The sequence below is a fragment of the Nycticebus coucang genome, chromosome 4, assembly GCF_027406575.1.
Source record: "Nycticebus coucang isolate mNycCou1 chromosome 4, mNycCou1.pri, whole genome shotgun sequence".
Lineage (NCBI taxonomy): Eukaryota > Metazoa > Chordata > Mammalia > Primates > Lorisidae > Nycticebus > Nycticebus coucang.
In genome coordinates this window covers 143,622,240-143,649,216 of record NC_069783.1, presented here as the reverse complement: position 1 = coordinate 143,649,216, position 26,977 = coordinate 143,622,240, and the positions used below count along the sequence as shown (strand labels likewise).

General features: G+C 45.6%; 1 protein-coding gene across 1 annotated transcript; it reads right to left on the bottom strand.

The window, feature by feature from the left end:
• Positions 1–174: 174 nt before the first annotated feature.
• Positions 175–26,977, bottom strand: LOC128584235 (LHFPL tetraspan subfamily member 7 protein-like). Its single transcript, XM_053589295.1, has 5 exons — positions 26,946–26,977; positions 20,676–20,747; positions 3,564–3,781; positions 2,549–2,687; positions 175–601 (listed from the first exon to the last, which is right to left on the bottom strand). Exons 2-5 carry the CDS (start codon positions 20,731–20,733, stop codon positions 333–335), a joined length of 684 nt encoding a protein of 227 aa, XP_053445270.1. The 5' UTR covers positions 20,734–20,747; positions 26,946–26,977; the 3' UTR covers positions 175–332.

Genomic DNA, 26,977 nt, shown 5'->3' with positions numbered 1-26,977 from the left:
CTTTTTATGAATACATTTAACTCCCACCACAACCCTGTGAGGTAGAGATTATAATAATAGTAGCTAACATTTATTGAGTGTTGTGTGCCAGACATGGTGCGAAGTGCTTTACTTATATAAAGAAACTGGAGTTAATTCTCAGAGCAACCTCATGAGGTAGGCATTATTTCAACTTTCATTTTATAGAAGGGAAAACTAGGGTCCAGAGAGGTGAAGGGTCTTGCCTGAGGTCACACCACAAGGAAGCAGTAGAGCTTGGATTTGAGACTAGCTATGTGACCATTTCATACAACTCTAGATCTAGCACTCTTTTTGCTTCTCCTGGGAGATTTTTATTTGTTCATTTCCGGCATAAGGATGATTCTGTCTGTGTCGCTGGAGAAGAAGATAATCATCCCCTGGATGCTGGTCATGGTCACACGAGGCCAGCTGATCACAGGCAGGAGGCTGGCCAGGACTCCATTGAAGATGGCAATCACATAGCCCCAGCCTGGTTGGCACCTTCCACCATGATACACAGAGGAGCCTTCACAGACTGCTTTGGCGAATGGGGAAGCCAGGCTGATTGGGAAAACCAGCAGGCCCGCAGTGGTGGCAGTGGCTGAAAATGACAGGAAGGAAAGCTACTGTGTTGTCGATCAAAGGGCACCGGGCTAACCTTCCATCCCAGGATTCACTCATCCACCCACTAGCAACCCCTCTACCACCTCCCCATCCATTCATTCACTTATTTAGGGGCTCATCGCTCCTTCAATCGACTCACTCACTCAGCTACCCTTCTACCCTCCTGTCTATCCACTCATCTATTCATTCAACCATAATCTTACCCACTTCTCCCCATTCCTCCATCCCACCTATCCGGTCATTAATCCATCTGCCTACTTAGCCACTTGACCCCCACTTAATCTTCCATGTATCTGGTGATTTTCTAATCTACCCATCTTCCCTATCCACCCACCATCCATGTGCTAAAATATCCATCTATCCATCCATCAGTTCATCCATTCATTCTTCAAAATTGTAGCGGTGCTGTAGTGGGCATTAATGATACTAATGAAGTGAACCAGACACCTCCGTGCCTCAAGGCACTCCTGGTGGTACAGAAGAGTCGGATGCCCCACAGCCTCCCCGGGTGTCTCCAGCCACACTGGCCCACTTTCAGTTCCCTGTGTATGTCTTGCCCTCTTGTCTCCCTGCCTTTGCCCCTGATCTTCCCATTACCTGAAATGCCCTTGTCCTCTGGTTAACTTCTACCCATCCTTCCACACTCAGGTCAAGAGATACCTCCTTGAGGAAGCTTGCCTCAACATGCTGCATGCACTGAGTCAGATGCCTCCTGGAGTTTTTCTTACCACCCTGCGCTCATCCACGTTGTTCCAAATATCCAGTGAGTTGTAACCACCTAATCCTCCCAAGCCCTGCCAACTAGACACTAGAGCCTAGAGCAAGGACCGTATCTCTACCCATTGACTCAGCAAATTCCAGTGACCTGGAATTACTGGATATCTAAGATGTGTGGAGCACTGTGCTAGGCCCTGGTGATAAGAAGGCACACAGACATGTCTTTACTCTCACGGAGCTGACATTTAGTGGAAAAGAGTGGACAAAATTCAAGTAGGTAGATAAGATATTTCAGGTAAGTAAGATGTGCTGCAAAAATAGATAAAGCAAGGTAAGAGGATGGAGATTATAAGGAGAGGGAAGCTCCCTTCACTAGAGGTCACGGAAGCCCCCCGTGGAGGCAGTGATATCTGAGCAGTGCCCTAAATGAAGTGGGGTGCGAGATATGAGAAGATCTGGAGAAAGAGAACTCCAGGCAGAGGAAGCAAAAATGGGGTGTGTGAACAACAGAGCAAACCAGGACGGCTGGAACACACTGAGCCTGGCAGAGTAGGGGAGATGCGGATGGAGAGGGAATGGGGGCAGGATCATGTGAGCCATCTTAGGCCAGGTAAAAGAGTTTAGATTTTATTCTCAGGGTGATGGGAAGCCACTGGAGGGTGGATAAGTTGAGCTGACTAGCATGATCTGATTTCAGTTTCCAGCGTGTGGCAGACAGACTCCAGGGGGAAAGGGTGGCAGCAGGGAGCCCCGTGTGGAGTATTGCTATAATCCAGGTGAGAGAATTAATTGAATGAGGGTTGCAATCAAGACTTAGGCCACCGCATCCGAAAGCTATGTGTGAGTTAGAGAAAAGCACCTGAGGCTCACAGTTTAGTAAGTACAGCATGGCCAAGGCTTGAGCATCTCCTGAGCTCTTGGATGTGCATCTTTGTGTAGTGCACAACATGCCTGCCCAACCATGGTGGCCCAAGGGGGACAGATTATTAGGACTGAGTTGGGTAAGGGCATGAATGGGTGGCATTAGGGATGCCATCTCTTCTTTCCCTCAATTTCTGGCTTGTTACAGGACCAAGATAGTTGACAATCCTCGGATTTATCTCTGAGGTCTGACCCAGAAGTCCAGACTCTGTTCATAGGCTCATTCATTCATTCACTCATTCATTCCATATGTCTACAGCACTTAAATATGTGCCAGTGTATTTACCTGCCACTGCCTGCACCCCTGGCATTGGGCCACTGACCCTGCTTGGGCACAGCCCTTTGGGGGCCAGGGCCCAGGACAGGAGGAGAATTGCATTGAAGACCAATAGCAGCCAGCCTCCGAGAAGCATCACAGCTGAGACCTGCCAGGGAGAAATAAGAGGAAGGGTTTTGGCTGGGACAGGGGCCAGTGGATGCTGCTGCTGCTTCTTAAATGACCAGCATCTGAGTCCTCACAATGTCCCCATGAGGTCTATTCTATTATTATAACCATTTTACATATAAACAGAGGTCCATGAAATTGTCATCATTTGCCTAAGGACACACAGCAAGTTAAATGGTAGAGCCAGAATTAAGATCCAGACTGATTGGCTACCACACCATAACTTTAGTAAGTACCTGCTACATGTCAGGATCACCAGGAAAGGCACCTGGTGGGTGTTGTTACACCACCTTTGCAATGATCAGTTTTGAAGGCTATACATTCTTCCTTAGAGGTACCAAACTAGGAGTCCTTACCCATTTTCCCCATTGTTGCTCTTGGTAACATGCATCACAACAGGGACTTAGCTTTCATTTCTAAACCTAACAGTGCTTAGAGCAGTGGTCAGGTAGGTGTGCACAGGTTGTACACTGAGCAACTCTAGGAGATACCTTTGGGGTTATCATAGATTTGCATACTGATTACAGCTATTTCCCAGCAGATGGCAGTATAGTGTCCTGAAGAAGGGGTGCTATTTCCTATGCACAGAGGTGCTGTATGGGCAGGTGACTGCCTTGCGAATGCAGGTGGAGCCCAGAACTTGGCATTTTTGCAAAGATCTACAGGTGTTTCTTAAAGGCTGTCAGGTTTGAGAACCTGTCTCAGTTCATAGGAGAGACTAAGGGTGAGTTCACAGACACTGGGACACCCAGGTAGCAAGGAAAGGCCCTTCACATCCCATTCACTGAGCTTCCCTCCCATGATGCGTTGGACTGTGCCCCCAGAGGACTCAGGAATCAGTGAACCCAGGTCTCACCTTCCAAGGAAAGTCAGAAATATCCTTGAGGGACCTGAAGGTCACACAGCTCTGGTTCCAGCTGTCACCTTGAGGCGAAGAGCAGTAGGTGAGGACACCAAAGGAGAAAGTGTGTGTCTGGAACCACGCAGGGGAGATGAGGCTGAGGGCTGAGATGCAGGTAAGGGACAGCCCCAGAGCTGCCCACACGCTGCTCACCATTAGGGAGTATTGTTGACCTAGGTTTCAACCAGCAAGATTAGTAATAGAGACCACCAGGGCAAGAGGTGAAACAGGGACTGGCAGATCCCCCTGACCCCAGCCAGGAATCTGCTGCTAGGGACAGACCCTAGGACATTAGCCCCCCCTTCCCCCTTGAGCCTGGAGTTGGGTGGGGGAGACCCTTTGCCCTAACAATTTCTGGAAGTAGAATAGAATAAATGTTAGCACTTACAGACCTTTGAACAGATCTCCACCTTCTGCATGGTAAATCATCATCACTGGTCCAACAAGGCACCTCTCATGTTTCATTCATTCATTCATTCTTTCTGCCCATCAAGCCTTCTCTACCCAAAAGGGATGCTTCTACTGGGGTTTGGGGGAGCATGCCTTTTTAAAATTCACACATAATGCTGTTTCTAGCAGCCACCCTGTCCAACAGCTAATGCCTCTTAATCAATAAGACTTTTTTTTATTTTTGAGACGGAGTCTAACTCTGTTGTCCTGGGTAGAGTGCTGTGGCATCATAGCTCACAGCAACCTGAAACTCTTGGGCTTGACCAATCCTCTTGCCTCAGCCTCCCTAGGAACTGGGACCACAGGCATGTGCCACTACACCTAGCTAGTTTTGTTTTTTTTTCCTATTTTTAGTAGAGATGAGATTTTGATCTTACTCAGGTTGGTCTCCAACTCCTAAACTCAAGCCATCCATCTGCTTTGGCCTCCCAGAGTGCTAGGATTACAGGTGTGAGCTACCACACACGGCCCAATACCACTGTTAATTCTTTTATGTGCGTTTGGGGGTATTTTTGCAAAATTGGTGTTGTATAATACATGTGCACTTCTCACGTATGTAAATGGTATGACTTCAGGTTTTACCTTTGGTTTCTACTTCTGGCATTAAGCATAATGTTTTTAGGGTTTGTGTTGTCATGAGTATACCTATTCCACCCGTCCTGGTCCGGGTTCCTATAGGCAGAGCCCAAGGGCAACCTTAGGGGTTAGGATTTCATCACATAAATTTTGGGGAGGAGTTAGGATTTCATCACATAGGAGTTAGGATTTCATCACATAAATTTTGGGGAGGATATAAATATTCAGTTCACCAATGACATGTCTGAGCTTAGAAGGCAGTTTGATAACAGCAAGCCTGTCATTGATGGCTGGAAGGGAGGCCTGGAGGGGTAAGCCTGCCCAAAGACTCCCGGGGTCAAAAGCAGCTACCTGCCAACTATGCCAAGAGCATCCACTCAGACTTCCCAGACCACTGGGTTATATACCTTGGGTTTCACTTTATCAATCTAAGCCTGGCCAGCACTTTAAATGTGGCAAGAATTCTTGGTTTGGAGGCCAACCAGCCCTGTACTATTTATTTACCAGCTGTGGGACCTGGTACAAGTTCCAGATTGCCCTGGGCCTCAGTTTCTCCATATGTACAAGAAGATTATAAATCTCTGGGGGCAGAGAGTATTGGGCTGAATCACCAAGCAGAGTGATGTGGTGGAAAGAGGCAGAGAGGCCTGAATAGTCCCCTTCCCAGCTGTGTGAGCTAAGAAAATGGGAATACTCACCATTTAACACTCTCTGGAAAATGGGAGTGGGAGTTGTGATAGTTCTGGGGAATAAAATGCAAGTGTGTTGCAGGGAGAGGGGCAGAGATAAGCCTGAGAAGGTAGGTCAGGGTCAAGTTGCATGGGCTTTTTACTCTGGGATTAGAAAAACATCCTGGCTGCTTGCCAGCAAGTGAGATGTGCTCCCTTGAGTGAGAGAGGATGGTTTTTGTTGTTTTTTCCCCTTCTATACTCAAATCAGCCTCTCCTTTGGGCTGGTAGCATCCCGAGGGGTGTAATTCCAGCCAGGAAGCTGGGGATAGCTGAATACACCTAGGCTGGTGGTTTTGCCTCTCTCAGGCTACACCAGTGGCCCTCTAGGCATTTCTGACCTTGAAAGGAGTTTTGTTCTTTAGATAATGCTCAATGTCACCTGGGAAAATCATGCCAACAGTCCAGGTGCCCAGAAACCTAAATGAGGCGCAATAACCTGAAACCACATCCGGCCAAGCTCCAATTAGCTGGAATCCACCTAAGGGAAGCTTGAAAGGAACTGAATCTTTTCTCCTCCTGCTCAGTACTTAACTTTTAGTAGCAGTCAGCAATTCCTGAGCATTCACAGGCCCCATTCTAAGCACTTTCAGTGCCTCTTGCATGTAATCCTCATGGCCACCTGATGAGTGCAGATTCTGTTATTCTCATTCCCATTTTACAGATGATAAAACTGAGGCTCAGGAAGTAAGTGGTGGAGCTGGCACTCAGGGAATCAGGCTCCAACTCTGGGCCCTAAGCCCAAAGTGGTATTAAAGTTTAATTTAAAAGCCAAATACCAATAAAAAAAAAATAAAATAAAAGCCAAATACTCCAGTGGTTTCTCAGGGCTTTCCAAGGTTACGACATGGTCAGCTCTCTCACCCGCTCTGTCTAGGGGGCATGGATGATTCTAGAAGAGTCATATTCAGCTACAGGCAGAATCTTAGGAGGAGAACTGTGACTCAGTTTAGAAGTGGCTGCTATAGGGACTTGGGCTTCCATGTTCTCAGTTTTTAAAAGACCAGATTGATCATTCATTTCTTCTACTTTGACGTGCCCAGCCCAGTGTGACTCCTTAACCCTCCACCCCTGGGAATACAGTGATGACCAGAACGTAGTCCCTGACTTCAAGGAGTTTAGAGTTTTGTGGGCAAGACAGACAAACAGGATAGAACAATATGTCCATCCATCCATCCATCCAACAAATGCTTACTGAGTATCTACTATGTTCCAGGCACTGTTTTAGGTGCTAGGGATTTGGCAGTGAGGAAAACAGACAAAGTCCCTCCTCCTGGAACTTACCTTCTAGCAAAGGACAGAGTCAGCAAGGAGATAAACAAGTCAGTATATTACATGCTGGATGTTAATGGTGCTCTAGAGAAAAATGAAGCACGGAGGCAGAGAGTGAGTGATTGGGAAGTGGTCATGGAAAACCACAGAAAAGGTGAACTTTGAGCAGGGACCTGAGGGTGGGGTGTCAGGGAGGGAGGAATATTTCAGGCCGAAGATGGAGCAGGTACAAAGGCCCTGGTGCTTGGCATGGCAGAGGCTGGAAAAGATGAGGACTGAGAGAGCGGGGGGCCTTGCAGGCTTTGGCTTTTCATTTCTGAGTGAGATGGAGAATCTGTAGACAGTCGTGGGCAGGGGTATGACGAGACCTGTCCTAAGTTTTAGAGAGAGCACTCTGCGTCAAGCACAGTGGCTCATGCCTACAACTCCAGCACTTTGAGACGCCATGGTGAGAGGATCACTTGAGACCAGGAGTTGAGAGAGCCTGGACAACATACACAAAATAAAATCCCCCATCGCTACACAAAATACCATTTTAAAAGTTAGCCAGGCATGGTGGTGCACACCTGTAGTCCCACCTACTCAGGAGACTAGAGGATCGCTTGAGCCCAGGAGTTTGAGGCTGCAGTGAGTATGATAACACCACTCCAGCCTGGGCGACAGAACAAGACGGGCTCCTGGGTGGGGAACAGGTAGAAGGGAAGGCTGGAGAGAAGCATTCAGAAAGCTCCTTGTCAAGTCAGGTGAGCCACAAGGCTGGATCAGAGTAGGGTGCAGGAAAGGCAGGCAAGGGAAAGGGGGTCCGATTCTGAATCTATTGTGAAGGACAAAGGTCAAGTTGACCAGACGTACTGACGGGGTGGCTCCGGGCAGGAGGGAAAGCAGGGAGGCAAGCGCGCCTCTAGGGTCTGACCTGGGCACAGGGGACCGCGGAGCCACCATTACGCCAGCTGGGGCACCTGCAGGAGGAACGGGTTCACCAGGGGAGGGGGAGACTCTGAGTGTGACATGGTATGAGTCTAGCTTGAGTTGTGTGCTTTTGCTGCCTTTTGATCAGCAGGTACGTCCAGGTATATGCCTGTCGTATGCAGGTATGTGCGTGTCTGGATGTATGGACAGATGTATACAGGCACAGCTCCAGACCACAGGAAAGCCCGGGTGATGCTGGGGGCAGGCATGGAGAAAGGGCACTGGATCCAATCTGGGGGGTCCAGGTGTTGTCCAGGCTGAGACCCACAGACGGCCAAGCTGGGCCTGGGGAGGACATTGACTTGCACCTCTCGTGTAAGCCTCCCTTACACAGCCAGTCCAATTCTGGTTGTCTTCCAGCCTTTGTCACAAGTTGGCTGTGTCTCCTTGGAACAAATTCTATGATGGCTCCGAGCCTCAGTTTCCCCATGTACAGAACTAAATCTATGTCCTAGACCCGTGGGACTTAATTTTTTGGAGGTGGTGCTTTCCTTTGAAAATACGATTTAAAACTATGTTTGCTTTCCCTATGCAGATTAGAACGCACAGTGCACACATACACACACACTATTGTAATTTCAGAGCTCATGGACCGCCCCCCCCCCCAGCCCATTATGGACCTTGAACTATCCCCTGGAGCTGTTCCAGTTTCCTCTCCTCCCCCATCCTGAGCGCAGATCACTCTCCCCTCCAGACTCCCCGCACTTCAGGTCAGGACCCTCCAATGTGGACACTCCTGCTCAGGCTCCGGCGTTAGACCCAAGTCTGTGACCTCATAAAAGGTTATTTTCCCTTTGGAGGAAACATTCAGGTTGCGGAACAAAGCCGGGCGTGTGTGATAAGCTGTTCTGAGGGTGTGTGCCTGTGTCCTTTCCAGTTCCTTAAATCCAGCCTTTCACTCTGGGTGGGCAAAGAAGGAAAAGCCAGCCCCAAATGGGGACGGGGTGAGGAGACTGTGTTTTCCGGGCAGAAGTCACACAAAGGGATTAACTGAGCTACAATTAAGCACCAGCTGGAGAAAACTTTGCCACTCTCTCCGCTACCTTTCGCCCTGGTAATTCTAGTCCAGGGAACTGCGTGCACGTATCTTTGCATTTCTTTTGTTTGTTTCTTTTTTTGAGACAGAGTCTCACTATGTTGCCCTAGGTAGAGTGCTGTAGCGTCACAGCTCACAGCAACCTCCAAGTCTTGGGCTTAAGCGACTCTCCCAAGTAGCTGGGATATAGGCGCCCAGCACAACACCCGGCTATTTTTTGGTTGTAGTTGTCATTGTTGTTTGGCAGGCCCAGGCTGGGTTCGAACCCGCCAGCTCTGGTGTATGTGGCTGGTGCCCTAGCCACTGAGCCTCAGGCGCTGAGTCTACCTTTGCATTTCTTTCTTTTTTTTTTTTTTAATTTATTTATTTTTATTGTTAAATCATAGCTGTGTACATCAGTACAATCAAGGGGTACAACGTGATGGTTTCATATACAATCTGAAAAATTCTCATCAAACTGTTCAACGTAGCCTTCATGGCATTTTTTTAGTTACTATAAGTAGGCATTTGTATTCTGCATTTAGTAAGTTTCGCCTATACCCAGTTTCTTGAAGCTTCTCCTGCTATGGAACTCCCAGAGTCAGACACTGTATCTTAAACGTCTTTATTCCCAGCATCCATCCACATAATACTTGGCACAGACCAGGTGCTTGTCTTGTCTTTTACTGCAAGAGATGAAGTGCAGCTCAAACTGGCTCAAGGAGAAATGAAAAATTATTGGCTCACATAACTGAACATTCTCTGATATGACTGGATTCAGGCACAGCAGGATCCAGGTAAATAAGCAATATCTTCAGGATCTCTCTCTCTGCTCTGTGTTTTGCTTGGTTGGCTTTATTCTTAGGCAGATCCTTTCTAACTGTGTTGGCCATCAGTGGCTCCAGGCTGACATTCCTAGACTCAGCAACCCTAGAGAAAAGAAAGGGTTGCTCTTCTTTGCAGTTACAGCAAGTGCTGTGATGAACTCTGTCAGATGTGGATCACATGCTCAGCCATGGACCAATCATGCGTCCAAGAAAATGGGATGTTCTGATTGGCCTGACCTAGGTCCTGGGGCATAGCATTGGGGCTTGAGGTTTGGGAATTCTGGTAGCATAGGAATGCCATGAGGCTCACCTCCCTAAACCACATGGACTGAGTGTGGGGAATGGGGTCATTCCCAGGAAGAAAACTGAGGTGCTGTTAGCAGAGGAGGGGGAATGGATGCGGGGCTGGTGAGAACAATGTTCAGGAAATGGTGGTATGACTTGAGCTGGTGCTGTCAGAAGCAGGAGGCTCCAGCAAGTTACATGCAGAAAACTTGAGTGAAGCCTCAGACACAGGCTCAAGTCCCAGCTCTTCCACCTACATTCGGTGTGCCCTGGTTTGGGGCATCTCTGCCTCTCTGGGCCTCAGTTTCTCCACCTGTAAAATGAGGGCATCTGGAGTGATGACTGTCACGGTTTCCTCCCACTCATTCCATCATTCATTTATTAATTTTTCCTCCCACTTATTCCATCATTCATTTATTTTTTCTCCTTTCAATCGCTATTTGTTGTTGAAGGGATTTGGATTCAGCCTAAACCACATGTCAGTTTTGAGGTTTACTAGCTGTGTCAGGTTTACTGGTGCACCACTCAGCTGTGCCCAGCTGTGGCCTTCCTGGCCTCCCAGCAGCATTGGACACAATCCAGCCTCCCCTCCCCTCCCCTCCCCTTGCAGGCATTCTGGATCAGTTGCTGCAGCCGCATGGCCAGCTAGGCCTGAAGCGAGGTGGCCTGCATCATGGCTCAGGCTCCCAACACCCTCGGGTGTCAACCAAGCTGACCTGCCTGGACCCTTTGAAGGAGGGAGCTTTAGAACCTCCTCTTACAGGCTCAGGTGAAGCTGTGCATGGAACTGGCTATCCCTGTGGCTTCCTGGAGGTGAAGGCAACGCAACCCAGCTGTGAGAAGCAGCTGGGCCCAACCATGACTAATGGTGAACAAGTGGTGAGAGGTATCAGCCCATGACACTTTTCATCTCTGCAATAGTCTGTTTTCCCTTCATTTCTGCAGTGGTCTGTTTCACATGGCTTATCCAGAGACACCGTGAATGGAGGAACTCCAGCAGTGTTTTGTGGAGACACTGTGGCCAGCCCACTAAGGCATGTCTTGTATTTCTCTCCTTTCTTTTCTCTCCCTTTACCCTTGCTGGGCTGGGATTACATCTCCAAGAAAGCATTAGCACATATTGCCTTAGGCTCTGTTTTCCAGGGATCCGACTGAGATACTAGCTGTGTGACCTTGAGCAACTTTCTTAACCTCTCTGAGCTTCTGATCCTTCATCTATAAAAGGGAGATAATAGTGCAGCATCTTTCACAGGTGTTGTGGTATTTAACAAGACAGCACAAGCTAAGTACTTTCATTAGTATCATTACTGAATCAGGCACTAGGTCCTATCATGTGAAAACACTTTTTTAACATTGATTGCCATGAATATTGTCAACTGGGTTTCGGGTACTATGCTAGTCTCTGCCCTCAAGGACCTAGAAAGTGAGAGAGAAGTAATTGTGAAATTATACTCAGTATAATCAGAGTTTAATGGAGGAGGGGGGTGCACAAGACTAAGAGGCTGTGACACCTAATCAGTCTTGGTAGTCAGGGATGGTGTTTCAGAGGAAGAATCTAAGGTCTGAGGGACATGTAGTTGTTAACCAGATGGTGGACAGGCAGAGGGCAAAGTATTCTTTTTTTTTTTTTGTAGAGAGAGAGAGTCTCACTTTATGGCCCTCGGTAGAGTGCAGTGGCCTCACACAGCTCACAGCAACCTCCAACTCCTGGGCTTAAGTGATTCTCTTGCCTCAGCGTCCCGAGTAGCTGGGACTACAAGACCACAACGCCCAGCTATTTTTTGGTTGCAGTTTGGCCGGGGCCGGGTTTGAACCCGCCACCCTCGGTATATGGGGCCGGCGCCCTACCCACTGAGCCACAGGTGCCGCCCCAGGGCAAAGTATTATTAGCAGAGGGCATGGCGTGGGCAAAGGATTTGTGTTGAGGGAAAACATTTCAAATATACTGGCTCTCCCTCTCATGAACCAGGTAAATTACAGGAAAAACAAAATGGATAAATATGCACCAACAAAAATGCATAAACGGGCAGCACCTGTGGCTCAAAGGAGTAGGGCGCCAGCCCCATATGCTAGAGGTGGTGGGTTCAAACCCAGCCCCGGCCAAAAACTGCAAAAAAAAAGAAAAGAAAAAAGAAAAGAAATGCATAAACGTGGTCTCTGCCAAGGAGCGTGTGGGTTGTGGAGCTGTACAATTCAATACAGTAGCTATGGCGGCATGTGACTATTTAAATTAATTAAAATGAAACAAAATTTAAGATTTATTTCCTCAGTTCCGCTGACCTCATTTCCAGTGCTCCATAGTCATTTGTGGGCAATGTTGGACTGTGCAGACATAGAACACCTCTATCACTGCAGAAAATTCTACTGGGCAGAGCTGCCAAAGATTCTGAGAACAGGCAGTCTAATCAGGACAGATTTCCTGGAGAAGGGGACAGAAGGGCATAGAAAAGAGGTTTGGGAAGGGCTCTGGGTGGTGGCATTGCCTTCTGTCCTCAGGAAGAGAAAATCCAGAGCTGACAGGAGGGGCGGGGGTAGTGGCTGTAGAAACAGTGTACAACCTGACACCTCTTTGATCAGGGTACAATCACTGAGAGGGAGCACACAGGAATGCAGGGGGAGCCCGCTAAGGCCAAGCTGAACTAGGAAGAACCACCCTTTCTGGGGCCAGGAGGACGCTGGGAGTTGTAGTTTGGCACTTCTGGACACACACACCCACCCAAAGCTGGAGAGGGATGGAAAAGCTGAAACACTGGACTGGGCTGGAGGATATCTTTTTGGGCAGGTGGTCAAGGCTGGGGACACATCTGGGTTTGGGGGCCTTGCAAGGGTGAGGAATGGGCCTTAGGGAGAGGTGGAAGGATGACTAATTCCCTTCAGTGTTTATGTTCTGAGATAGAAAGTGCCATGACAGAAAACTCAGTTGTCTGAGAAACATGGAATATTTAGTTAAGCAGAACCTTCAGCCCACTTATTCTTGTTCATGGGAATTTTCCCACCAGAGATAAGAAGTTCTCTAGCAGGTGCGTCCAACCTTGTCTTTTCTCTATTACACATTGGAACTTCTTCTCTGGCCATACAGTATATACACAAGCACTAGGGAGAGCTGATTAGCAAAAGAAAAAGGTCCGGCATACTTTGCAATACCACAGACAAGCAAGAAAAGTCCTCACGAGATCAGTGTGCGGCTCAGGGGCCACAGGTTGGACACCCCTGCTCTAAAGTTAGGGAGGAGAAGGAGCAGCAGGTTATTCATGCACCCAGCATCTATTCATCCATCACCTACTGTGTGTGGAGCTCTGCTCTAGGCACTGGAAATCAGGGGAGTGAATAAGAGACAAAAGTCTCTCCTTGAGAAGTTCTAGAGAGAAGAGCAGACAATAAATGATTTATCTTTGCTCATGTAACTAACATACAGGTACCATATAAAAGCACCACTTAAGGTGGATTTGAGGGATTTTAATTTTCAATTCGTTCCTGACCTCACAGACTTCTCTTGGAAGTGGCAGTCATAGGTAAAAGCCACTGGGTTTGGTCCTATCCATTATTATGCTCAAGATATCCAGATGATAAAGGAGACCGTCCTAAAACATAAAAGACTTGATGAAGCCTCTGCCTCACCACCCCCACCATTTCTGGATTTCATCACTATGGGAGAGTCTGCTAGGGAGCCTCAGGCTGTTGATAAAATGGGGGTGGAGATCCCAACTTCAAAAAGGTTGTGGTGGAAAAGGATGTGCAACGGGAGCCGCCCTTGTGCCACACACACACACACAACATACCTCAACAACTTAGGAGAAAGATGAGGCAAAAGGGCTCCTGTCAATTCTGAAGCCACACAATGTGAAGTTTTTTTTCTCTCTCTTTAGTGAAATCCAGCCGACTTACAATAAAGGCACATATGATTTTAGGGCCTCTGGTTATTCATGCTTTGCACATCTTCCTTAGGAGGACATGTCACAAATGCAATTCCATTTACTCATGCAATTGTTTTTTTCTTTTCTTTTCTTTCTTTTTTTTTTTTTTTTTGTAGAGACAGAGTTTCACTTTATTGCCGTCAGTAGAGTGCCATGGCCACAGCTCACAGCAACCTCCAACTCCTGGGCTTAGGCAATTCTCTTGCCTCAGCCTCCCGAGCAGCTGGGACTACAGGCGCCCGCCACAACGCCCAGCTATTTTTTTGTTGTAGTTTGGCCGGGGCTGGGTTTGAACCCGCCACCCTCGGTATATGGGGCCGGCGCCCTGCTCACTGAGCCTCAGGCGCCGCCCTGTTTTTTTCAATATTTGTAAGCTTCACAAAGCCTGGATCTTGCCAGCAGCTTCACCGCTATGTCTCCAGCACCCGATGTACAGTAAGTGCTTAATAAAGATCTGTTGAATGAAATTTGTAAAGGATATCAGAACAGGCATTTTCTGTTCCAGGGGTGACCTATGATTCTGTCAACTCGTCCGCAAGTCTCTATAGCCATGACCCCACAACCCTTACCCTAGCACAACAGCAGGAGGCTTCTCACACGGTAGGCGCCTGTGCTTGCCGCGAGGGGGCGCCAACGCCTCGCGCAGACCTTGCCGCTCCCGGGCAGGCGCCCGCAGCCCCGGCGATTCGCTGGATCAGACTTTACCAAGCGCCGGGCTGCCTTAGGCTTTGCGGGGCGCAGACCTAGATGGTGCCTGCGGATACTCCGGGGACCGTTAAGTGACGTTCCTAGTCGGACACACCAGGGTCGGGATTCGAGGGGCGAGAGAGCTTCCGGCTGGTGTGTCCCGGGAAGACTGCCGACCTCTGACCCGCCGGACAGTCCCCAGGCCCAGGCGCCAGGCAGTGGCTCGGGTCCTATGAGCAGTGCTCCATCCGGAGCCCCTCCGCGCAGGCGCCGCCGCCGCAGTTCCCATGGCGACGGGGGCGCGTCCCTGCACCAGGCCCCGCCCCCAGCAGGCTGGGCTGCGCAGGGCCGCTGGCGGCGCGGGCAGGTGCCGCGGGCTGCGGGCAGGTGGCGGCGCGGCGCGGCGCGGGCCGGAAACGGCTGCAGGGTAGGTTGCTCAGCGGTCGCCGGGGGTGGGGGCTGGCCAGTTGCCCCCAGTCCTGACCCACCAGGAGTCAGGGGAGGCAGCCGAGGGGGAAGGCTGCCAAGTTTCTGCTCGGCCGGGGCCCCGAGAGAAAAGTTGGCAAAGTTGGCCAGGGAAGAGGCGGGGACCCGGAGGATCTCTCTGGGCTCTGGATCCGCTGGGAGGGAGGATTCTGGTTGCAAGTCAGAGAATCTGTTTCCCGAGACTTGGGAATGGATCCCGCGGGAAGATCCCGCACAGGGCATCCAATGGATCCCGCGCCATCTGGCTGGCGACTAGAGAGTCGATCCAAGAAGGGGATCAGGCGGCGGCGGCCTGGGGTCCCCCTGGATCCCCAGCCAGGAGTGACGGCGTAGAGTGATTCCGGGCGGGGAGCGAGAGGATCCCCGTCTCTCCTACGCCGGTCTGATCCTTGAGAGTGGATTCCAAAAGCAGATCTGGTGGCCGGGAGCTGAGGGATCGCTGGGGATCTGGGATACCCAGCTTGGCGCTGCTAGGATCTAGACATCTGTGCGGGTTGAAGGCCCCGGAGGTGGACAGTGGGGCGTTAGTGCGACGAGCGAGACTGAGCCCCGGGAGAAGGGAGCACAGGGACAACCGGGGGCATGAGAAGGGCAGCGATTGGAGTCCCCGACGCCTGGGCTGTGGCCGCGTCCTCGGGATCAGGCCTGCGCTCCGCTGCGCTGGTCTTCTGTGGGCAGAGGCGCCCGGCTGGGATTCAGGCAGTGGCCTGCGTGCAGGCAGGCCGGCGTGGTCCCCGCCTGGGTGGCAGCGCCGCCCGGGGACACGGGTGGGCCCCTGGGAAGGGAAGCTGCCCATTGACCCCCACCCCAGCCTGACCTTTTCACACCCTACTGGCACACAGTCGTCTGGGAGCAGGGGCACCGCGCCCTGAAACCCTGCTCTCTGTCCTGGAGCCGGCTTGCCTGTGACCTCCGCAGGCGCTAGGTCACAGGGCTTCCTGCCGGTCAGGGCTTCCTGCCGGTCAGGCCTGAACTTTCTCTAGCCCGGAGCAGCCATTACCTTTTGCAAGGAAAAGGCTGTACCTGTTGCATGAAGAAAAAGCTTTTTCTTTGCAGCTTCTTCGTGACCTTGGGAAAGCACTTAACCTATCTGAGACCAGATTTCCTCCCTGGACAAAATGGGCTTAGGGAAGGGGGAGGGTCACAATTCCTCTTCTAGGGGGCTGGTGGATGGATCCCTATGATTCTATAGTAAGGGTTCTATAAATATTAGTGCCTCTCTTGTTCTAGCCCTTCCTTTTCATGTCCCATCCTCTGGGGTTGCTCTCCAGTAAGCCAGTGAAGGCTCCAGAAACCCAACTTGCTATCTTTTTAAACTGCAGGATTAGAGAAGTATTTATCTTGACCTTTCTTTCAAATGGGTTAATTGCCCCTCTGATTCCCCCCTTGCAGAGAGAATCTCTGAGATTTGGCTAATCAGTAACCAGGACATTTGGACAAGCCTTCTCCCCTGGCCTGGCTTTCTTGCTACTAATCCATCAAGGCTCTTGGACAAACATGCCTTCATCCCTAGACATTGGCGCCTCCTTCCTTCCCCTTGCCAGGGAAGATTCCCCAGGGAGTCTCACTCTCAATTAGGCTGCACTCGAACACATGAGCTCAAGGGATCCTCCTACCCTGGACTCCCAGAGTGCCAGGATTACAGGTGTGAGCCACTGCACCTGTCCTTAAACAACTATTTTCAATAAGAGTATAGTAATTTCTGCTATGAAATCCTCACTGCCAGCCTATTCTCTTAAATATATATATTTAATATATGATTAAATTAAATCATTTCTATATGATTTTAATATCATGTTCTTATATTAAATATTTAATATTCTTTAATATTTTATATTCTTAAATGTATTTATTCTTTATAATTCATCTGCTTATTTAATAGTTAAATGTTAATTTAATTCAGATTAAATTATCAAAAACTTCTGGATTAATGGTATTCAAACTAGTGTAGATGGTCTATATTTTCCTTTCCTTTCCTTTGAGCAACAACTTACAGTTTAATTCTTCTCATGCTACTAAACCAACTTTTTCAAATCCTTTTTCTTTCTTTCTTTCTTTTTTTTTTGTTTGCATTTTTTTTTCGCCGGGGCTGGGTTTGAACCCACCACCTCCGGCACCTAGGGCTGGCACTCTACTCCTTCGAGCCACAGGCGCCACCCAAATTTAGCCTTTTTCTGAAGGCTAAATAGTAATACTTTAGGCTTTGTAGGTCACATATGGTCTCTGTTGCATATTCTTGTCTTTCTTTTTCTTTTACAGACCCTTTAAAAATGTAAAAGCCATTCTTAACTTACAGGCTGTAAATAAAAACAGACTGTGGATTAGATTTGCTCTATGGGTTGTAGACTAAATATAAATATAAGCAGATGATATATAAAACTTATAAAACGAGGTTCAATGGGTGTCAATAATTGCTCAGATGTTATTACCACTTTTTCCTTATAAGCAAAGTTTTTTTCTATCCGTATCTTATCTATATGATTTTAAAAACTAAAAATGCACAGAGATGGGCTAGAGACGGGCTAAAACGCTACACGGATTTAGAGAACTGCAGCATTTTATTGCTGAAAGAAGTTTTAGAGATTATCTAATTTGAACCCCTGATTCACTTTACAGATAATATCACTAAAAGCTCATAAATAAATATGATTAAATACTGGAGGGATAGCAGGCCTTCAAATGAATCTTTATGTAATTCGGTCAAATGATTTTCACTGAGAATTCTGAAAAAGGATAAGGTTATTTGTTATTTCTTTTTTAAGATTTTATTATTGTTTCGGGTTAATCTGAGGGCACAAAGAAATAGGTTACAATGTTTGCATTAGTTAGGTAGAGTTCCTCTTATAATTGTGTACTGCCCCCAAGAAGTGTGCCATGCACTCGAACTTTGGGCCCATTGAGTGGGAGCACCTCCATCCTCCTCCTTCCCCTCTCCCTGCTCCCTCTTTCCCCATCCCAGACCTTGAATTGATTTGAGTTTTTCTCTTATGTGGGAATGTATCAGATTATCTACTGGCCTCATGTTAGTATTGAGGACATTGGATTCCTGCTTCTCCACTCTGATACTTTACTAAGAAGAATGTGTTTCAATTCCATCCAGATTAATACAAAAGATGTAATGTCTCCATCTTTTTTAATGGCTGAATAGTATTCCATGGTATACATATACCACAGTTTGGTATATCCATTCCTGGGTTGGTGGCATTTAGGTTGTTTCCAAATTTGGCCAATTGTAAATTGAGCTGCGATAAACAACCTAGTACAAATGTCTTTATGATAGAATGATTTTTTTTTTCTTCTGGATACATGACTAATAGTGGGATTGAGGAATCAAATGGGAGATCTAATTTGAGTTCTTTGAGGATTCTCCATACTTCTTTCCAAAGAGGTAGAATTAGTTTGCAGTCCCACCAACAGTGTAAAGGAAGAGGTTATTTCTAAATAAAAATGCAAACAATTTGCCATATCGGACTAACTCCTATCTGTGGAGGAAACCTGGGTAATGGTGCCAATTGAATACACTCATTCTTATTTAATTTCAAGGTGGCAACATCTGCTTTGTTTTCATTCAAACCTTTTTTCACATTTTCCTTTTTGTGTCCAAATCTCTACACACACACACCCCTACCCACTATTCCCACCAAATTTTATATTTAATGCCTACTCTCTAGATCACAACAACCCTGTTAGAACCCAACTCTCGTTCTAATCAAGACCAGCAGAACTGCCATTTCCTCGTCTCTTTCCCCCCAATTTTTTTTTTTTTGTTGTTGTTGTTGCTTTTTTTGAGACAGAGCCTCAAGCTGTCATCCTGGGTAGAGTGCTGTGGCATCACAGCTCACAGCAACCTCCAACTCCTGGGCTTAAGAGATTCTCTTGCCTCAGTCTCCCAAGTAGCTGGGACTACAGGTGCCCGCCACAACACCCAGTTATTTTTTGGTTGTAGTTGTCATTGTTGTTTGGCAGGCCCAGGGTGGATTTGAACCTGCCAGCTCTGGTGTATGTGTCTGGCGCCTTAGCCGCTTGAGCTACAGGCACCGAGCCCCAAATGTTATTATTAAAGCCCCACATGGACCTATGTCAGGCTACAAGTGAAGTCATTAGGCTTTTCCCCGCATTTAAAAAATGTTTTTTGTTTTTGTTTTTTTTTTTTTTTTTGAGAAATACAATGCGCATAAAATGCATATAACTTAAATGTTCAGTTTAAATAATTGTAAAGCAGGTACCCATGTAATATCATCACGTCAAGAAAGAGTACCATGAGCATCCAGAAGCTCGTGTGGCCCTTTCCAATCACAACCCTCTCTCTGACCTCTGAAGATAACCACTATCTTAACTTTTATAGTAATTTCCTTGTTTTCAAAATATAGTTTCACCTGTTACATGTCAGTCACACACAACATACTTTAGTTTGCCTCTTCCTGAACTTTATATAAATGGAATCATATTACAAGGGGACAAACTTTCATGGAAAATAAAATGACATCTCTATTTTCAAAAATGAAAACTCAGAGATCGCCTATACAAGTTGAACTGATGACACACAAACTACTGTATTTTTCCAAAATAACTTATGTATCTAAATTGACTGCTTTAATAAATTAATAAGAAAATGATGAAAATAATTCAAAAGGAAAATGGATAAAGGACAGAAAACTCAGAAGAAACACAAATGTTCACCAACTTTTAACAAATAAAGGTATTTAAATTCGAGAGTAATCAGAAAAGACCCTTTTTGTTCACCCATCATATCAGCAAAGAGTTGGAGAATACTCAGTGGAAAAAGGCTGTCATATTCGGTTGAGTATAGTATAAGTTGGCACAACTTTTTTGAGGACAATTAAAATTTAATACCTACATTGTCCTCATATCAACCATTCCATTTCTAGATATCTGTTCTACAGAAATATTTGCCCAAGTTTACAAAGAAGCAGCAATGTACCTAACAAGAAAACTGGACATAGGAGGGTGTTGCCTGTGGCTCAGTGAGTAGGGTACCGGCCCCATATACCGAGGGCGACAGGCTCGAGCCTGGCCCCCACCAAATTGCACCAAACTGCAACAAAAAAATAGCCAGGCATTGTGGCGGGCGCCTATAGTCCCAGCTACTCGGGAGGCTGAGGCAAGAGAATCGCCTAAGCCCAGGAGTTGGAGGTTGCTGTGAGCTGTGATGTCAGGGCACTCTACCGAGGGTGACACAGTGAGACTCTGTCTAAAAAAAAAAGAAAAAGAAAAGAAAACTGGACATAATCTAAACATCCATCCATAAGGGAATTATTAAATAATTCATGCCACATCCATAGTATGGAATCCATAATATGGAATGATGCAAGAGTTTAAATGAATGGGGTAACCCTCTAAGTGCTGTGAAAGAAAAATCTAACATGTATCATGAAGTGAAAGAATCAAGTTGTAAGATGTTACCATTTCTATAAAACAAAAAACGTAAGGCCACACAAAAAATTCATTTTGCTATATGTAAATATGTATGTAGGCAAATACTTGGGAAAGGTCTGGAAGGATATGCACCATACTTAGGGGTAGTGGTTACCTCAGGGACCAGGCATCAGGGCACAAGGAGGGTTTCCATTATACCTGTTATTTTGTTTTTATATATTAAGAGTATAATGTGTATTACTTACATAATAAAAATACATTTAAATTGCCTCTTTCTTTTAAAGAGAGCCCAACAAATTTAATTTTAAAATAATCATAGAATTATAATCAACAGACATTGATTTGAGATGTGGAGGAAGAAACACCTTTCCTTAGAAGCGTTGACCTCAAAATTCTGGACCAGGAAGGATCTTACAATGCAGCTAAGTTTTTGTACTCATATCTGGAGAGAGTATACTCACAGTTTCTCACTCCAACAGTATGATTTCCATACATTCTCATCAATGTAAGAAATAGCATTTCCTTGGAAATTTCTGTGAAGAAACACAGGCGATATTCAAATACAGAAAATACTTCCAGTTTTCTAATTTCCAGAGCTATGAGCTTCCTAGTTTGCACAATTAATCAAGAAATAATGTGGGGATTCCTGGAGATTCCAGGTGTCTCTGCAGCAGCCTCTGTCACCCTGTGACCTGCAGGTACTGGGACATCTCGGGAGCTGGGAAGTGATGCACAGCCAGAAAGAAGAAGGCGGCACCGAGGATTCTGAGCAGCGTTTGTCTCTGGAGTTGGGCTCTGAGCTACGGCCTCCTCTTCAGCTGTTCCCTTTCCTGGGGATCCTAAGTGTCTCTGCAGCAGCCTCTGTCACTCTGCTTCTGCAGAGAATTGACCTGCAGGACACCGGGACATCCCGGAAGCTGGGAAATGCCCAGAGCTGTCTGAGCAGCTGTCTGCCTGCAGCGCCCAGCGTCCCTCCCTCGTGGTGACATTCAAAAGGTCCTCAGGGAAGAATCCAAAGGAGTGTTGACATTCAAGGACATGTCTGTTGAATTCTCTATGGAAGAGTCGGCCTGCTTGGACCCTGCTCAGCAGCATTTGTATGGGGAAGTCATGTTAGAGACCTACAGAAACCTGTTCTTCCTGGGTCTTACTGTCTCTAAGCCAGAACTCATCCCCTGTCTGGAGCAAAGCAAAGAACCCTGGAAGGCGAAGACACACCAGACACTAGTCAAGCACCCAGCTCTATATACTCATTATACTGGAGACCGTTTTCAAGAGTGGGGCACAAATATTTTATTTCCAGAGATGATCCTGACCAGATATCAAAGCTATGGCTCCGAGAATTTAAACTTAACAAAATATTGGGAAAGTGTGTATAAGTGTGATGAGCAGAAAGTAAGTTACAGTGGACTTCACCAATGATTAACAGCTACCTATGGCAAAGTATTCCAATGTAGTAACTCTTTGAACACCTTCAGACAATTGTTAAATCTCAATGGACAAATAACGATATATACCTTAGAGAAAACTTTTACTTGTAAAAGCTATAGGAAAGCCTCTAACTTCTGGTCACTTGTTACAGAACATAAGATCACTCATATTGGAAAAAACAGTCCAAATGCAAAGAAGGTAGCCAAGTTTTTCAGTCTTGCTCAAGATTCGATACTGGAGAGAAACTGGACACGTGTGAAAATGATGGCAAATGTCTTAGCCACAGTTCAAAATATCGTAACCATGAGAATTTTGATACTGGAGGAAAAACCTGCAACTATAAGGAATGTGACAAACTTACCAAGCAACACTCACATGTTTCTGGACGAGAAAAAGAATTGATTCTGCATTCCTTTCAAATGTGAAGAATGTGGCATAACCTTTAACCAGCACTCTCTCCTCTGTAGACATCAAAGAATTCATTCTGGAGATAAACCCTACAAATGTCAGCAATGTGGCAAAGCCTTTAACAAGTACTCAAACCTTTCTGTACATCAAAGAATTCATTCTGAAGAGAAACCCTACGGATGTGAAGAATGTGGCAAAGCCTTTAAACACCACTCACACCTTTCTAGACATCAAAGAATTCACTCTGGAGAGAAACCCTACAAAGGTCAAGAATGTGGAAAATCCTTTAAGTACTACACAAGCTTTTCTAGACATCAAAGAATTCACTCTGGAGGGAAACCCTACAAATGTCGAGAGTGTGGCAAAGCCTTTAACTGTGACTCAAACCTTTCTGTACTTCAAAGAATTTACTTTGGACATAAAACTTACAAATTTAGAGAATGCACTAAAGCCTTTTTCCTTAGTTAAACTCATAGTGAACATAACAGAATTTCTTGTGGAGAGAAACTCCACAAATGTGAAGAAGGGGGCAAGGCATTTACACTGTACTCGACCCTTTCTGTTCATCAAAGTAGTCATTCTTGAAAGAAACTACAGTGGTCAAAATGTGGCATAGACTTTCATTAGTTTGTGAACATTTCTAGACATTTAAGAATTTATTCTGGAGGAAAACCTTTTAAATATGGACAGTGTGGCAAAATCTAACTCAAATTCAATCCTCACTGTACACAGAGGAAATCACACAGAGAGAAACCCTCCATTTGAAGACTGCGGCAGTGCCTTGACCTGGTGTTGATAGCATGCTAAGCATAGAAGAATTCAAACTGGAGAGTAATCCTACAAATGTGAACAGTGTGGCAATGACCTTAACCAGAGCTCAAACCTTAACATACGAACATTCATATTGGAGAGAAATCTTCCAAATATCGATAATGTGGCAAAGGTTTTCAGTGGTCCTCAGTCTCATTAAACATAAGAGAAACCATAGGAGAAAAAACGGAAACGATGTGAAGATGTGGCAGAGCCTCATGACAGTATGCACTGTTTTCTGTACACAATAGAATTCGTGTGGAAGAGAAAGTCTAAAAAGAAAAAGAAAGAAAGAAAGAATGTGGGGCTATGGGCACAAATAATAAGGCATCTCCTCAGAAGCTTAACTTCCTGTCTGTGCAATCTCTTGGAAGATAATATCAGTTATGAATGAATAAATGGATAAAATCACTTATGTGTCTAAATTATCATATATCAACGTTTGCTCTTCACAGATGATATGATTGTATATCTGGAAAACACCAGGGATTCTACTACAAAACTTTCAGAAGTGATCAAGGAATACAGCAGTGTCTCAGGTTACAAAATCAATATTCATAAATCGGTAGCCTTTATATATACCAACAATAGTCAAGCTGAAAAAACAGTTAAGGTCTATATTCCATTCACAGTACTGCCAAAGAAGATGAAATATTTGGGAGTTTATCTAACAAAGGATGTGAAAGATCTCTACAAAGAGAACTATGAAACTCTAAGAAAATAAATAGCTGAAAATGTTAACAAATGGAAAAACATGCCATGCTCATGGCTGGGAAGAATCAACATTGTTAAAATGTCCATACTACCGGAAGCAAAATACAATTTTAGTGCAATCCCTATTAAAGCTCCACTATCATACTTTAAAGATCTTGAAAAAATAATACTTCATTTTATATGGGATCAGAAAAAACCTCGAATAGCCAAGACATTACTCAGAAATAAAAACACAGCAGGAGGAATCACTCTACCAGACCTGAGACTTTACTATAAATCGATAGTGATCAAAACAGCATGTTTTGGCACAAAAGCAGAGAAGTAGATGTCTGGAACAGAATAGAGAACCAAGAGATGAATCCAGCTACTTACTGTTATTTGATGTTTGACAAGCCAATTAAAAACATTCAGCGGGGAAAAGACTCCCTATTTAACAAATGGTGCTGGGTGAACTGGCTGGCAACCTGTAGAAGACTGAAACTGGACCCACACCTTTCACCATTAACTAAGATAGATTCTCACTGGGTTAAAGATTTAAACTTAAGACATGAAACTATAAAAATACTAGAAGAGAGTGCAGGGAAAACCCATGAAGAAATAAAAAATAATAAATTATCATATATCATATATATACATGCACACATATACACATATATACACACATGTATTTCCATGACTTTTTTTAAAAAAGTGTAAATATATCCATGAATGACATGTTTGAAAGCAAACTGTTAAATGCCTTACAATCAGTTTCAGCTCTGTGGATAACTTTAAATCTTTACCTTTAACACTGTTCCCTATTCCTCAGCAACAAATTTTTTTTTTGAGGCAGTATCTCACTATGTTGCCCTGGGTAGAGTGCTGTGGCATCACAGCTCACAGCAACCTCAAACTCTTGGCTCTTGGGTTTAAGCAATTCTCTTGCCTTAGCCTCCCGTGTAGCTGCGGCTACAGGCACCCATAACAATGCCTGGCTATTTTTTGGTTGCAGTTATCATTGTTGTTTAGCTGGCCCGGGTCGGAATCGAACCTGCCAGCCCGGGTGTATGTGACCAGGGCCCTACTCACTGAGCTACAGGCGCCGCCCCTCAGCAATAATTTTACCTATTTACTTTATAGGTGTATTTTTCCCAGTTGGGGGCAGGGGTAGAAATAAGACAGTCGTCTGCCTAATGCACATTTCCATTTAACCAGAAGCTTTCTGGTTGTTTAATGCTCAGAAATTTAAAAAAATGCCCAAACTGATCTTCTCTCCCTCAAATTGGCTCTGAGTGCTGCACTTGTTATATACCACCATCATTGTCTTTTTTTTTTATTATTAAATCATAGCTGTGTACATTAATGCGATCACGGGGCACCATACACTGGTTTTATAGACCGTTTGACACATTTTCATCACATTGGTCAACATAGCCTTCCTGGCATTTTCTTAGTTATTCTGTTAAGACATTTACATTCTACATTTACTAAGTTTCACATATACCCTTGTAAGACACAACGCAGGTGTAATCCCACCAATCACCCTGCCTCTGCCCAACTCCCCCCTCCCTTTCCCCCTTCCCTCTATAGCTTTCATGTGAAAGCCATAAATTAGTTTCATAGTAGGGCTGAGTACATTGGATACTTTTTCTTCCATTCTTGAGATACTTTACTAAGAAGAACATTTTCCAGCTCCATCCATGTAAGCATGAAAGAGGTAAAGTCTCCATCTTTCTTTAAGGCTGCATAGTATTCCACAACCATCATTATCTTCATCATGCAGGACAGAAACCATGGAGTCACATTTGATTTCTCCCTTCCCTATACACATCCTCTCCCAACTCATTAGTTGGTCACTAAATCCTGTCCTTCCTTTGTAGTATCCCCGGGACTTTATTCCCACTTCTATCACAAGCACTCAGCTTTAGTCCTTTCTCACTTTACTTCTAAATTTTGCTAGACAAGCTTACCATTTGGTTTCCCAGAGTTAAGCTTCCCCCTCTAGAGCATGCTATGTATGGATTCTAAAATAATCCTTTTGTCTTTTTTTTTTTTTTGTAGAGACAGAGTCTCACTTTATGGCCCTCGGTAGAGTGCCGTGGCCTCACACAGCTCACAGCAACCTCCAACTCCTGGGCTTAAGCGATTCTCTTGCCTCAGCCTCCCGTGTAGCTGGGACTACAGGCGCCCGCCACAATGCCCGGCTATTTTTTGGTTGCAGTTTGGCCGGGGCCGGGTTTGAACCCGCCACCCTCGGTATATGGGGCCGGCGCCTTACCGACTGAGGCACGGCGCTTAATCATTTCTTTCTCTTGCTTAAAAACTTTCCATGGCTCTCCATACCTCATTGCATATAACTTTCAAACTCCCATATCTGATGTTCAAGGTTTTTCATAATCACGTTTTCCACTGCTTCCTAACCCAATTCTTGGAAGCAAGACTGGTCTTCTAAATCCCCATCATTCCTGCAGCCATGCCGTTGCCTAGGCTTTACTCCCAATGTTTCTCTTTAACAGATTATAGATGCTTTTTAAGCCCCAGGCAAAGTTTCAGCTTATCCAGGGAGCTTTCCCTGACCTCCATAGGTCAATGATTATAGATTCTGGTGAATTACAGAATCTATGGTCTCTATATCTCTTTAGGACTTAATTATAAACCACCTCCCTTTTGATGCCTATTTCTTTTCTTCCTACCTATAATTTTCATATTCTAGAGATAATGTCATACTCTTCCCTGAGTTGGGCACAAAATGGGCACTACATACAGGAAACCAGGTACAAAGATGAGGCCTGGACATAATTAAGGGACTGAATAATGATAATAATAGTTAACATTCATATATATGCTAGGCACTGATACACATGTAAGTATTACATGTACTCCCACCCCTAAATCTCACAACAATCCTATGAAATGGTAAGTATCACAATCCCCATATTAAAGATGAGGAAATTGAGCCACAGAGTGGAATGACTTGCCCAAGGTCACAAAACTAATAAATGACAGACCTGGGTTGTTGTTTTTTTTTGGCCGGGGCTGGCTTTGAACTTGCCACCCTTGGTATATGAGGTTGGCACCCTACTCCTTGAGCCACAGGTGCCACCCAGAGGAATATGCTTCTGTGAAGAGAGTGAAGCAAACTCAGAAGAGAAGAGGTAAGCAATGATATGATGGGACTAAAGAGAAATGGATAAAGAAGTAAAGAGTAATCACAGGTAAAAGTTTGGAGAAGGGGCACAATAGTACAAAGGAGAATGAGGATAAGGAAAATCTGACAAGTAAAAGGTAAAAGCAGAAAGTCAACCAATGAAGAAAGCCCACAAGTGTCTCAAGGAAAAGGCTGCCATGTGAGGCAGGATGCAGAGAACGAATGAGGATAAGTGACTTACAAGACGGTGAAGGTGCCATTATAGGCTTCAGG